The sequence below is a fragment of the Garra rufa genome, chromosome 10, assembly GCF_049309525.1.
Source record: "Garra rufa chromosome 10, GarRuf1.0, whole genome shotgun sequence".
Taxonomy (NCBI): domain Eukaryota; kingdom Metazoa; phylum Chordata; class Actinopteri; order Cypriniformes; family Cyprinidae; genus Garra; species Garra rufa.
Genome location: NC_133370.1, coordinates 43,505,593 through 43,519,448, shown reverse-complemented (window position 1 = coordinate 43,519,448; position 13,856 = coordinate 43,505,593). Strand labels below are relative to the sequence as shown.

Here is a 13,856-nt window from a genome sequence, read left to right as displayed (position 1 = left end):
ACACCCCCTCTTCCGGCCAACTCATCTGAACTCTGCTGTCAGTTCAAATGTGTCACTTTCTGCCATTTAGTCAAATAATCAATTGCTTCACTTTAAAACAGACCGAAGTTACAGAATAAAGACAACAGGCAAAATGGTGTTGCTGACGATGATCGTTCGTGTCGCCGATAGTCTGCCACTTGCTGCATCTATGCAAGAAGACGAGCAGGTATGAATGAACACGACACAACAAACTATAACATTTGTTCAAAGTTTAAATACACAGCGTGTATGTAAGTGTAAGTGAGGGAGTTCATTCTCAAGTTTCATTTACTTGTGTTTTTGTTATTGCTCTTTCGTTTTGCTGTTACTTTTGCATAATATGTTTGAGTTACTAACGTAGATTTGTACAGTCAGGGCGAGACTTACAGAAGTATCAGAGTCAAGCCAAACAGCTTTGCCGAAAACTGAACGATCAGAGTCCTGCACGATGCACTTTAGAGGCAGGAGCCATGGCCTTTCAGTAAGTACTGGCACTCACACACCAATTTGAATTGAGCTAACAGACAGATAATTGTAAGTAAATGGAATGAAATTCAAAGAAATGACTGTACTTTTAACCCTCCAAAGCCTGAAATATGAAGTAATAGTACTTTTTAAAAAGTCTGCATTTGTATTGAGAATCATATTTCATATATCAGGCTTTATTGATCATATAATAGACTCTAGTGGAGCTCATTTTGAGCAAAATATGTAATTTGGTTTAGTTGCTGATATTAAAAAGATTAATTTCTGATAGCTTGTCATAAATATATATGTAATGTTTATATTAGTATAACAGTCTACTTAACATAAAATGCATATACACAACTAGTCAAAAGATTTTGGATAGTAAGATTTGTATTTTTTAGTCTTTTCTGCTCACCAAGCCTGCATTTATTTGATTTAAAGTACAGCGAAAACAGTAATAATTTTGAAAGATTTTTACTATTTAAAATAACTGTTTTCTATTTGAATATATTAAATTGTAATTTTTTCCTGTGGTTTCAAAGCTGAATATTAGCATCATTACTCCAGTCACGTGATCCTTTAGAAATAATTCTAATATTCTGATTTGCTACTTAAAAAACTATTATGTTGAAAACAGCTGAGTAGAATTTTGCAGGTTTCTTTGATGAATAGAAAGTTCCGAGGAACATCATTTATCTGAAATAGAAATCTTTTGTAACATTATAAATGCCTTCATCATCACTTGATATTGTTTTAAAAAAATTATTCTGACTCTGAAGCTTTTGGATATTATAGTGTATAATGTTACTACTAATAAATGCTGATCTTTCTGTTCATCAAAGAATCCTGAAAAAATGTACACAGCTGTTTTAAATATTAATGATAATAGTAATAATAACAATAATAATAAAAATCTCTGGAACAGCAAATCAGCATATTAGAATAATTTCTGAAGGATCATGTGATGCTGAAGGCTGCAGTGATGATGCTAAATAAATGTAGCTTGGATCACAGGAATAAATTACATTTTTAAATATTTTCAAATAGGAAACAGTTATTTTAAATAGTAAAAATATTTCAAAATGTTACTTTTGTTGCTGTACTTTGGATCAAATAAATGCAGGCTTGGTGAGCAGAAGAGACTTATTTAAAAAACATGAAAAATATTAAGGTTCAAAAACTTTTGACTAGTAGCGTATGTATTTAATTCTATTTAATAAATTAACTTCTAACTTAATAAATATTTTATAAATCATGGTTGATGAACAGTTCAGATTAGAAAAAATTATTTTATTCATGTCAAACTGTGTATTGATCCAAACATCAATATATGTGACCCTGGACCACAAAACCAGTCATAAGGTTAAATTTTACAAAACTGAGATGTATACATCATATGAAATAAGCTTTAGCAATAAATAAGCTTTCTATTGATATATGGTTTGTTAGGATAGGACAATATTTGGCCGAGATACATCTATTTGAAAATCTGGAATCTGAGGGTGCAAAAAAATCAAAATACTGAGAAAATCACCTTTAAAGTTGTCCAAATTAGGTTCTTAACAATGCATATTACTAATCAAAAATTACATTTTGATATGTTTACAGAAGGAATTTTTCAAAAAATCTTCATGGAACATCATCTTTACTTAATTTCCTAATGATTTTTGTCATAAAAGAAAAATCGATAATTTTGACCCATACAATGTATTTTTGGCTATTGCTACAAATATACCCCAGCGACTTAAGACTGGTTTTGTGGTCCAGGGTCACATATGATAATTACATTGAAATTTTGTTGTCAATAATACTTGATAATTTAAATTCTGCTTCCAATTAAAATTGCATTTCAACATCTTGTAAGGTAAATGGCCAATTAAATTTTGATTCACTCATGAACATGAAAACCATTTTTAAAATACTGAATTTGGTCTTGTTTTCCAGCTACGTCATTGAGAAAGGAGTGTGTTACTTGACCTTATGTGAAGCAGGATTCCCCAAGAAACTGGCGTTTGCCTATCTGGAGGATCTAGAGGGAGAATTCAGTGAGCAGTATGGGTCAAAGGTCCCATCAGTGTCACGACCATACTCTCTTATTGAATTTGGTGAGAAACATTTATATCAATGCAATTTAAAAGCACAATTTAACTCTCTCAATGTTTACTACCATTTAAAACAGTTTCATGGATTCCACAAAAATATTACGCGGTTCTACAGTTTTCAACATTGATTACATTCAGAAATGTTTCTTGACCAGAAAATCTGCATATTAGAATGATTTCTGTAAGATCATGTGACACAGAACACTGGAGTAATGATGCTGAAATGTTATTTTACAATACAGCAGTGTGAAGAAGTGTTGGCCCCCTTCCTGATTTTTTTGCATGTTTGACACACTTTAATGTTTCAGATCATCAAACAAATTTAAATATTAATCAAAGATAACACAAGTAAACACAACATGCAGTTTTTGAATGAAGTTTTTCATTATGAAGGAAAAACAAAATCCAAACCCACATGGCCCTGTGTGAAAAAGTGTTTGCCCCCTAAACTTAATAATTAGTTGGGCCACCCTTAGCAGCAACAACTGCAATCAAGCTTTTGCGATAACTTGCAATGAGTCTGTTACAGCGCTGTGCAGGAATTTTGGCCCACTCATCTTGGCAGAATTGTTGCAATTCAGCCACATTGGAGGGTTTTCAAGCATAAACCGCCTTAAGGTCATGCCACAGCATCTCAATAGGATTCAGATCAGGACTTTGACTAGGCCACTCCAAAGTCTTCAATTTGTTTTTCTCCAGCCGTTCAGAGGTGGATTTGCTGGTGGGTTTTGGATCATTGTCCTGCTGCAGAACCCAAGTTCGCTTCAGCTTGAGGTCACCAACAGATGGCCGGACATTGTCCTTCAGGATTTTTTGGTAGACAGCAGAATTCATGGTTCCATTTATCTCAGCAAGTCTTTCAGGTCCAGAAGCAGCAAAACAGACCATCACACTACCACCACCATATTTTACTGTTGGTATGATGTTCTTTTTCTGAAATGCTGTGTTACTTTTACGCCAGATGAAATGGGACACACACCTTCCAAAAAGTTCAACTTTTGTCTCGTCAGTCCACAGAGTATTTTCCCAAAAGTCTTGGGGATGATCAAAATGTGTTCTGGCAAACTGAGACGAGCCTTTATGTTCTTTTTGCTCAGCAGCGGTTTTCGTCTTGGAACTCTGCCATGCAGGCCATTTTTTCCCAGTCTCTTTCTTAGAGTCATGAACACTGACCTTAACTGAGGCAACAGAGGCCTGCAGTTCTTTAGATGTTGTTGTGGGGTCTTTTGCGACCTCTTGGATGAGTCGTCGCTGCGCTCTTGGGGTAATTTTGGTCGGCCGGCCACTCCTGGGAAGGTTCACCACTGTTCCGTGTTTTCACCATTTGTGGATAATGGCTCTCACTGTGGTTCGCTGGCGTCTCAAAGCTTTAGAAATGGCTTTATAACCTTTTCCAGACTGATAGATCTCTTTCTTTCTCATTTGTTCCTAAATTTCTTTGGATCTCAACATGATGTGTAGCTTTTGAGGATCTTTCGGTCTACTTCACTTTGTCAGGCAGGTCCTATTTAAGTGATTTCTTGATTGCGAACAGGTGTGGCAGTAATCAGGCCTGGGTGTGGCTAGAGAAACTGAACTCAAGGGTGATAAACCACAGTTATGTCTTTAATAAAAAAAAAAAACCTTCATTTAAAAACTTTGTTTGATGATCTGAAACAAAGTATGACAAACATGCAAAAAAAATGAAAAATCATTAGGGGGCCAACACTTTTTCACACCACTGTATTTACACAGATTTAACAATTTAATATTTTACAGCATGACCATTTTACTGTATTTTTGATCAAATAAATGCAGCCTTGGTGAGCAAGAATGACCAACCACAAATCTTTAAGCAGTAGCGTATGAACAATTGTTTTACTCATAAAGGGTTCAGATTAGTTGGTTGATAACATAGATCATATGATGTCCCATTTGTCTTCAGACACATACATTCAGAAAACCAAAAGGTCTTACATCGACAGCAGAGCACGAAGAAATCTGGGCAGCATCAATTCAGAGTTACATGACGTCCAGAGGATCATGGTTGCTAACATAGAGGAAGTGCTCCAGCGTGGAGAAGCATTATCTGGTGAGAGAACACTTTTTGCAGCCGGTTTCAGTCTATTAATCTCTTTTAAGTAAGAAAAAACATTTGTATTTGTAAAAGTATTGTATAGTATTCTCTCTGTTCTATTTACAGCCTTGGATTCCAAAGCAAATAATCTGTCCAGCCTGTCTAAGAAGTACCGCAGCGATGCTAAGTATCTCAACACACGGTCCACCTATGCTAAAGTGGCGGCCGGCGCTGTGATATTCATCACGTTTATGGTTTATGTGCGCTTCTGGTGGCTGTGAATGTACGTGACAAAATTCAAGCAGAAACTCTCAGGGCCTCGCTCACAAAAATGGTTCAGACACAAGAGTGTCTGTTCTGGCCTTAAGATCGTGTTTGTTTGAGACACTGAATGTAGCTGTCAATGACGTTTTGTCAGGTTGTCTTTTTACAGTTGTACCCTGCTTTATTTATAACCTACATCAGTGGTCGGTGTTAATGATGTACTTGTTGCCTTGTTCAGGATGTTTATAACAGAGCTATGCAAAGTATATGTGGAGTTTATGTGAAATCACATCTGATGCATCTTTCTTGGGACAGATTTGAATTTTAGATTTATATGTAAAATGTAAAGGTGCTTTTCTAAGAGCAAAGTCAATTTAGACAATTGAACTGTAATTGTTTATTGTTTACAATTATTAATAGCAAATACACAATAGTCACACTCACTTTGCATGGTTCATTCACTTAACATGGTTCAAGGTGATAACTGGTCACTTATGTCTGCTAGTATAAATATATACATGAGTTTTTTGATGAATGACAGATGAACAGCTGCTCTTGATGCATCCATTTCTGGTTGAAATCCAAACGTCATGTTGTATTTGGAAAGTTAGGCCATTAGGTCAAAGTCATCTCGCTGAAAGAACAAAAACAAAATTGTAATGTTAATAAATGAGCAATTAGTTCATTAGCTATTATAATCATTTCTTCTTAATAACAGCATAATGTTTGATTTCTCTTTGTGTCAATCTTCACACTTTAGAGCCTTAAAAAAATCTTTGATGTCAAGACTATTAGTCTACACAGGGAGAGATGTTTGAATTAAATATGAATATATTTCTTGAACTAATTTGATTAATAAAAGCTGTGTACACTACTGTTCAAAAGTTTAAGAGGTCAGTATTTTGATTATTATTGTTTAAGAAATTAGTACTTTATTCAACAAGGACACATTAAATTGATCAAAAGTGACAGTAAAAACATTTCATATAAACTTCTTTTACATTTTCTAGTTTCCAGAGACTCCTGAAACAATATTTCACAGCTCAGCTGTTTTAAGAAATGTTTTTGAGAGGTAAATCAGCATATTCGAATGATTTCAAAAATCATGTGACACTGAAGACTGGAATAATGATGCTGGAAATTCAGCTTTGATCACAGGAATAAATTACATTTTAAAATATAGCTGCAAGCAGCAATTACGGGGCCAAGCATTCAAAGGGGAAAATGAGGAGCTAAGGATGGCAGGAACAGCAGACCAACTGCAACAATAAGTAAAAAGAAGCCATTTTAGGATGATTTTAGTCAAAACGACAGAAAAATGATGTAGAACATCTACTGATACGATTTAATGGCTTATTAGGTTTGACCAACAGGTGGCGCTGTTATCAGATCGATGTGGTGTGTTTAGTGTGAGGTAACAAAGGTACACACTAAGTTTGGTGTCTTTATGTCAAAGCTTTGCAGAGATAAAGCCTCAGAATAATTTTGGCATCAAGCCTAAAATTTGTAGAGGCGCTGTATGAAAACAGTTTAATCTATCAACATGAAATCCATAACTTTTTGTCAGCACAGTCTGAAGATGATCTGACTCGATTTTGGTGAAAATCGGACAAACGGTCTAGGACTAGTTCGAAAAAGTAGGTTTTCAACATAAATCAAAATAGCAGACAGGAAGTTGGACCAACTGTGGCATATTTGGTATCTATGTTGTCAGCATTACCCAAGGAATATTTTGAGACTAATTTCATTACAATAGGCTAATGCTATCTACAGTTATTAGCATTTTTGGACAATTTATAATTGATAGTTAATGAATGGTTTATTACTCTTGACCAATAGGTGGCGCTGTTACCAAATTGATGTGGTGTAATCAGTGTGAGGTGGTAATGCCACATACAAAATTTGGTGCAAATATCTCAAAGCTTTGCAGAGATACAGCTTCCGATGCGCTTTGGCATCTTTTCAGCAAATTCGTTGATGCGTTAAATGAAAACGGTTTTGAATATCGACACAAAATCCATAACTTTTTGTCAGCATGGTCTGATGATGATCTGAGTCAAATTTGGTGAAAATCCGACAAACGGTCTAGGAGGAGTTCGAAAAAGTAGGATTTCTATATTCATCAAAATGGTGGACAGGAAGTTTCGGCCAAAATTGGTATCAATGTTCTCGGCCTGACCCAAGGAATATTTTGAGATCAATTTCGTTACAATAAGCCATTAGCATTTTTCGTAATTTCGTTATCACTTTTGACCACAAGGTACATGTAAATGTACATTCAGGGCACGGAGCCGAACATTTTGGTAATTAATGTCGAAACGATACGCTAATCCGTTCTCAAGATACAGTATTTTAAAGCTAAATTCAAAATGGCCGACACCCACAATGGCTGACATGGGAAAATTGGATATGGTTCGACTCGGCATGCTCCTCTGAATCTAACGGGATGAGCTTTGAGATTTTTTGGCAAAGCACTGAGAAGTTATAAGCAAAAATAACCATTTTTCATATCTCCTGACCACTAGGTGGCACTGTGACGAAACACTGCAGGTAGACTCAGGTCATGCTTGTTATAACACCCACCAAGTTTGGTCTCAATACGACAAACCGTTGCGGAGATATGGCCTCACATTCATTTTTGCACGCTTTTCGTAGAATTAATTAGTGCGTCATTCGAGAACGGTTTGTCCAATCAACTTGAATTCCACAACTTTTTGCCCGCATGGTCTGAAGATGATCTGAGCCAATTTTGGTGACAACCAGGCAAACCGTCTAGGACGAGTTCGAAAAAGTAGGTTTTACAAACAATAAATTATAGAAAAAAAACTAAACCTTACGATTTTTGAATTTTGGTGTTCATTCGACTCGGCATGACCCAAGGATTCAGAGAAAAAAAGAATTTACTTACGGTTCAAAAGTTATTAGCAAAAAGAAAGTGAAATTTCGGACAAGTGGTGGCGCTAGAGAGTTTGAGTTAGAGACATCAAACTTGCTGTGGTTAATGTTGGGACTGTCCTCTATCAGTGTGCAAAATTATACAACTTTCCCGCAAACGGTTCTATGGGCTGCCATAGACTTGCGGCGGAAGAAACGGAAGAAGAATAAGAACGCCAACGGATACAATAGGTGCCTACGCACCTATTGAAAAAACAGTTATTTCATTAATTGTAATAATATTTCACAATTTTACTGTTTTTACTTTAAAATAAATGCAGCCTAGGTGAGTATAATTCAGATAAAATTTCTTTCAAAAACAAACTCTTACTGACCCCAAGCTTTTGTACAGTAATGTATGAACTCTACTGGATGATGTTCATAATCTACTTTGACATACCTCCTCATTGTAGTTCATGACATGCTGTTTGATCTTGGATGAATCCACCCATGTGATGAAGTCTTCCATACTCCTGTAACGGAATTGCATTACTATACGTTTCAGTTGCCACTGATTTATAAAAATGTTTATATGTGAAAATTTACTTTTACTAGTGTTTTTTTTCCTACAAAGTGCATCAGGAAAAGTGTCATAACTAACCTTAGGGTTAGTTAACTAACATAGGTTTTTCATAACTAACCTTGTTACAAGAAAAGCAGGATCGGTGACAACCTCAGGCCCAACACGAATATCTGTTGTTGCTCAGTTAAGGAATAGTTTCAATGACAATTTTGAATGAGAAGAGCTTCATTTTCTTTACAGTATTGAAGCTTAAAGCAATAGTTCACCATTTTTTTTTTATTTGATAAAAAAAAATTAAAATCACTAACCCTCAGGACATTCAGGATTTAGATGAGTTTGTTTTTTCATGAGAACAGATTTGACCAAATGTAGCATTACATTACTTGGGCATCAATGGGGCAATCTTGGGCATTCTCTGCAGTGAATGGGTGCCGTCAGAATGAGAGTTCAAACAGCTGATAAAAACATCTTGTGAAGCGAAAAGCTGCATGTTTGTAAAAAACAAATTCATTAAAACATTATTAACTTAAAACCAGTGAAAAAATTACCATGTATAAGTGAAAACTGTGAAAAACATTTCCAAATAAATATTTTGTTGGATGAGAGAGGATAACAGCTGATGGACTTTTTCACAGAAGGAAGCGAGATGTTAACTGATGGACTGGAGTGGTGTAGATTATTGAGATGTTTTTATCAGCTGTTTGGATTCTCACTCTGACGGCACCCATTCACTGCAGAGGATGAAGAAACAAACTCATTTACATCTTGGATGGCCTGAGGGTGAGTAAATGTTTTGGAAAAAAAAAAAAATTGGTTGAACTAGTCCTCTAAAATTAATGGGGACAGGAAAACTTTTAATCAATAAATTGGGGAAAAAAGTAACTGGCGTTACTTATTTAAAAAAATAACTCAGATATTTTCTTGTAATGCATTACTTTACTAGTTACTTGGAAAAAGTAATATTACGTAACTTGCGTCACTTGTAATGTGTTACCCACAACACTGATGAGAATTAACTGCACAATTACTATAAAAGTGTACCTGCTTGGAAAATACACAATTTGCACACCCTGTGTATACAAACACATTTTTTGTTTGCAATTCTGACTTCGGACCAATTCTGTAATGGCCCATATAATATGTGACCCTGGACCACAAAACCAGTCTTAAAGGTTGTATCAGCGATTTCTAGCCTGTAACATAAAGTGTCAAATTCAGCTGACCTTTCATCACGATCCGCTCGCTGCTTGCCCCATAAATTGTCTGTGAAAAATCGCGTCTCTCTGGTCAGCCTAGGGTCCGAGATATGTCAAAAAAACAATCGGCACTACCAACCTTTCCACAGATAAACAAACAGTGTTCCAACCAATCAGCGTCAGGGGTTTGGTGTTGTGGACTTTCGCTCCGCCTCCCTCACATCCCTGCACCAGTAGGAAAGTCCACAACACCAAACCCCTGACGCTGATTGGTTGGAACACTGTTTGTTTATCTGTGGAAAGGTTGGTAGTGCCGATTGTTTTTTTGGCATATCTCGGACCCTAGGCTGACCAGAGAGACGCGGTTTTTTCACAGACAATTTATGGGGCAAGCAGCGAGCGGATCGTGAAGAAAGGTCAGCTGAAATTGACACTTTATGTTTTAGGCTAGAAATCGCTGATACAACCTTTAAGTCGCTGGGGTATATTTGTAGCAATAGCCAAAAATACACTGCATGTGTCAATTTTTGAATTTTCTTTTATGCCAAAAATCATTAAGAAATTAAGTAAAGTTCATGTTCCATGAAGAATTTTTGTAAAATTTCTACTGTAAACATATCAAAATGTAATTTTTGATTAGTAATATGCATTGTTAAGAACCTAATTTGGACAACTTTAAAGGTGATTTTCTATGTATGTGTGTGTGTGTGTGTGTGTGTGTTTTATGGTGAAGGATACGGCCCTGCTCGATGAAAGTTACGGCTGTTTTCAGGGACTCGGCCATATGCAGTTTCAACATGATTGACGGAAGTCGTCTCCTGCAAAAAATGCCAGCAATCAGAAATACCAATGCGCAAACCGAACATAGGATGAAGCTAGTTTATTTCCAATTAAAGGGACAGTTACCCAAAAATGAAAGTTTGATTTTTATCTGCTGACCCCCAGGGCATCCAAGATGTAGGTGACTTTGTTTCTTCAGTAGAACACAAAAAAAGATTTTTAACTCAAACCGCTGCAGTCGTGTAATGACAGTCAATGGGCACCAAACCTTTAAATGTTGAAAAAAAAAAAACATGCACAGAAAAATCCAAATTACACCCTGCGGCTCGTGACGATACATTGATGTCCTAAGACACAAAACTATCATTTTTTGTGAGAAACTGAACAGTACTTATATAATTTTTTTACCTTTGATACACAGCCACGTCCATCTGTCATGAGCGCGTGCTCAGCATTCGGCTCGTTACATGTGTACACGCTCTGGCGTAGTATACGCAAACACCAGAAGCGATCTGTCGTGTTTATATGACACTCATTGTTTACACAGTGCACAGAGATTGTGGGTATAGCGGCTATTCAAAATGGTTATTACTTGCGCTTATCCTGATTGTTCAAACCGATTTGAAGCTAAAAGATTACGTTTGCTTGCGCAAACTCATCTGGGACTGTTGACTTTTCACCGATTTCCCCTTCCGGCATTTGCGTATACTACGCCAGAGCAAGTACACATGTAACAAACCGGATGCTGCGCATACGCCAGGGCTGTGCAATTAATCTAAATTCGATTTAGATTTCCATTTCCGCTTCAAACGATCATGAAAATGCAGTAACCGAGATCAAACGATTGCTGCGCCCAATTCTGCCCCCTTACAAGTGGTGCGATTTCGCTCCTTTATAAAAGCCTAATTTCACATGTAAATGTAAACCCTTGTCAGTTATCTCTTATATGATCATAAACAGTTGAGAATGAAATAAAGCGTGTAACAGTATATTGGATCCGTGTTATACTTAAAGCGGCAACAAGTTTGCCTTCTGCCGTCTCTGTGCTTAATATTAATAAAACCTAAAAATACAAAGAGAAAAATCACTCACTGCTCTTGAATGAAGGACTTTAGTAGTTTTAATAAGAAACAAAGCATGTTTAACTATTTTATATTCAAAATAATTACATTTAATTTCTGTAGTATTTTGTTAGACTACTTTAGATTTGCATTAAAAAATAGTATTCAGTATTTTTATTTTAAAAGCACTGTTTTTTTGTCTATCTTTTTTCTCTACTGTATTGCAATCTTTAAATTAATTACTAATATAAAGTTTTGGACCCTGTCATAATCATGATTATGATTTTTGCAAAAATCGAGCAGCCCTAGTACGCGCTCAGGACAGTTATTGGAGGTGGCTGTGTATCAAAGGTAAAATATTATATACAGTTCAGTTTCACACAAAAAATGATAATTTCGTGTCTTAGGACATCAATGTATTGTCACCAGTCGCAGGGTTTAATTTGGTTTTGTCTGTGCATGTTTTTTTTTTACTTTCAAAGGTTTGGTCCCCATTCACTGCCATTATTTGACTAACAGACTGCAACAGTTTGAGTTAAAAATCTTTGTGTTCAACTGAAGAAACAAAGTCACCTACATCTTGGATGCCCTGGGGGTAAGCAGATCCCTGCTGAAAAAAACAGCATATGCTGGTTAGGTATGTTTTGGTGCTGGGATGCTGGTTTATGCTGGTCATTGACCAGCATAAACCAGCATAAACCAGCTAAAACCAGCATCAAAACATACCTTACCAGCATATGCTGTTTTTTCATTTTTGGCTGAACTATCCCTTTAAATTCAACTCGTTTTTCTATTTATGTCTGATGATCAAATGTTGCAGCACATCTTACCTGCAGAATGCAGATGCATTGACCTCATTCGCAAGGGAGAGGCTCTGTTTGGTGGTGATCAAACCGACACTGTAACTGCAAAAAAGAGACAAATACATTCTAACGTTAAACACGACTAACATCTCAAGTGGCCACAAATCATCCTGAGGTTCTCAAACTTACAGTTTTTCCACGAAAAGGGCTGTACTTTGAGCTCTGAAACCATCCCTTTCGTCCAAGTCGCGTATTTTCTGAGCCAGTTCTCTGATATTTCGACTGAGTTTGTTGTATCTAAAGAGAGAAGATTCATTACGTAGATAGATGCACAAGTCATGCTTTGACTAAAGACAGACACCATATTCATTCACTTCCTCTAAAATACGAATGAACACCAGCATCAAAGAAACACATATGTGCTTAAAACAAATATACATACTAAAAGAGAGTCACAATAAGTACGTGTATTACTGAAAGTGGTTTTCTTTAACGTTACTCACTTAGTGTAATCTTCTCTCTTCTGAATATGATATCTTTTCAAAATTCGAACCTCGTGTAAATTGTTGTCAACCTCCCATTTAATAAAATCAACTTTCTTTAAAAGTTTCTCCTCGTGAAATTTCAATTTACGAACCATTTTGCCACTAAAACCGATTAGATTGATCAAAACGCTTGTTGTTTTTCTCTAACGCTCTTGCTCTCTTTAGCTTTCACACGCGTGATTTTCATTCACGGTATTTTCTGTAAGGAATGTGCGGCTGTTGAGCTCGACTCTGGCGCTCAGTGGCCAGGAGGAGAAAGACAACAACATTAAACGGAGAGTTCACACCAAAAATGAAAATGCTGTCATTATTTTTTCTCATTGCTTCGTAAAATTAGGGTGGAACCACTGATTTCACTGACCACATTTCTTACTACATTTCTTGGTCTTGGGTCAGTTGCGTTGCTGTCTGCAGGGTCAGAAATCTTAATTTGTTTCTTTTTTGGGAGAACTGTCGCTTTAATATATGATTATACATAGTAAAATGAAAGTGTAATGCATTATATAACGCATACGTTTAGTTTTATATAGTTAGATGTTAGTATTTTAATATTTTATCTTAATTATTGTAAAATTATTGTGTGTCTTATGTAAATTCAAGCAACAACATACACTCCCATCATGAATAAAGGCAAATACAAGGCAAAAAGTTGGTTTAAGGCGAGACACTGCAGGTGGTATAGGGTAAAAAAAAAAACCTAATAGTTATAACCTTACTTACCCAGTAAGATTCTAGTAAAAAAAATCTAAACACTGGATGAAGTCAGTTTCAAAATTCTTGTTTAATTTTTTTGACATAATAGAATCAAATGTTTTTACAGAGGGGATTTTGGGTATCTTACACTGATCTATAATAGAGAACATTATATAGATAAGTGGTATCTTATACTGTCACTCCATAATTCAGAAAAAAAAACTTTTTGTATATTTAGCATTTTTTATATTTTGGGGGGAAATATGTAAAAAAAATCAAGCAAATTATATATGAACAAATCCCTCTGTAAAAGCCTTCAGAATATAGGCAGGAATAAAAATGTAAAGTTTGGTGTGTGTACTAGAGTGGAGATTTATGGCTCAGTGTAGAAAAAGGCCTTTAAAAATATG

At 35.9% G+C, this 13,856-nt stretch overlaps 2 protein-coding genes across 2 annotated transcripts; one reads left to right on the top strand and one right to left on the bottom strand.

Annotated features, from left to right (window-relative positions):
* Positions 1 to 7: 7 nt before the first annotated feature.
* On the top strand, positions 8 to 5,354 carry sec22ba (SEC22 homolog B, vesicle trafficking protein a). Its single transcript, XM_073849574.1, has 5 exons — positions 8 to 208; positions 393 to 502; positions 2,434 to 2,594; positions 4,516 to 4,662; positions 4,774 to 5,354. The coding sequence occupies exons 1-5, from the start codon at positions 134 to 136 to the stop codon at positions 4,926 to 4,928; spliced, it is 648 nt and encodes a 215-aa protein (XP_073705675.1). The 5' UTR covers positions 8 to 133; the 3' UTR covers positions 4,929 to 5,354.
* imp3 (IMP U3 small nucleolar ribonucleoprotein 3) lies at positions 5,294 to 12,932 on the bottom strand. The gene is made up of 7 exons (XM_073849575.1): positions 12,712 to 12,932; positions 12,398 to 12,505; positions 12,236 to 12,310; positions 10,303 to 10,382; positions 8,487 to 8,538; positions 8,246 to 8,318; positions 5,294 to 5,545 (listed from the first exon to the last, which is right to left on the bottom strand). Exons 1-7 carry the CDS (start codon positions 12,846 to 12,848, stop codon positions 5,519 to 5,521), a joined length of 552 nt encoding a protein of 183 aa, XP_073705676.1. The 5' UTR covers positions 12,849 to 12,932; the 3' UTR covers positions 5,294 to 5,518.
* Between the last annotated feature and the right edge of the window lie 924 nt (positions 12,933 to 13,856).

What these genes read in the sequence shown, in the direction of transcription:
- sec22ba (XM_073849574.1), top strand. Translation starts at nt 134, where the DNA reads ATGGTGTTGCTGACGATGATCGTTCGTGTCGCCGATAGTCTGCCACTT. An exon ending in GCAGGAGCCATGGCCTTTCA is followed by an intron (nt 503 to 2,433) that starts GTAAGTACTGGC and finishes CTTGTTTTCCAG; the next exon opens with CTACGTCATTGAGAAAGGAG. An exon ending in GCGTGGAGAAGCATTATCTG is followed by an intron (nt 4,663 to 4,773) that starts GTGAGAGAACAC and finishes TTCTATTTACAG; the next exon opens with CCTTGGATTCCAAAGCAAAT.
- imp3 (XM_073849575.1), bottom strand. Translation starts at nt 12,848, where the DNA reads ATGGTTCGTAAATTGAAATTTCACGAGGAGAAACTTTTAAAGAAAGTT. An exon ending in AATGCATCTGCATTCTGCAG is followed by an intron (nt 10,383 to 12,235) that starts GTAAGATGTGCT and finishes CATTTTTTGCAG; the next exon opens with GAGACGACTTCCGTCAATCA. An exon ending in AACTTTCATCGAGCAGGGCC is followed by an intron (nt 8,539 to 10,302) that starts GTATCCTTCACC and finishes GAGCAACAACAG; the next exon opens with ATATTCGTGTTGGGCCTGAG.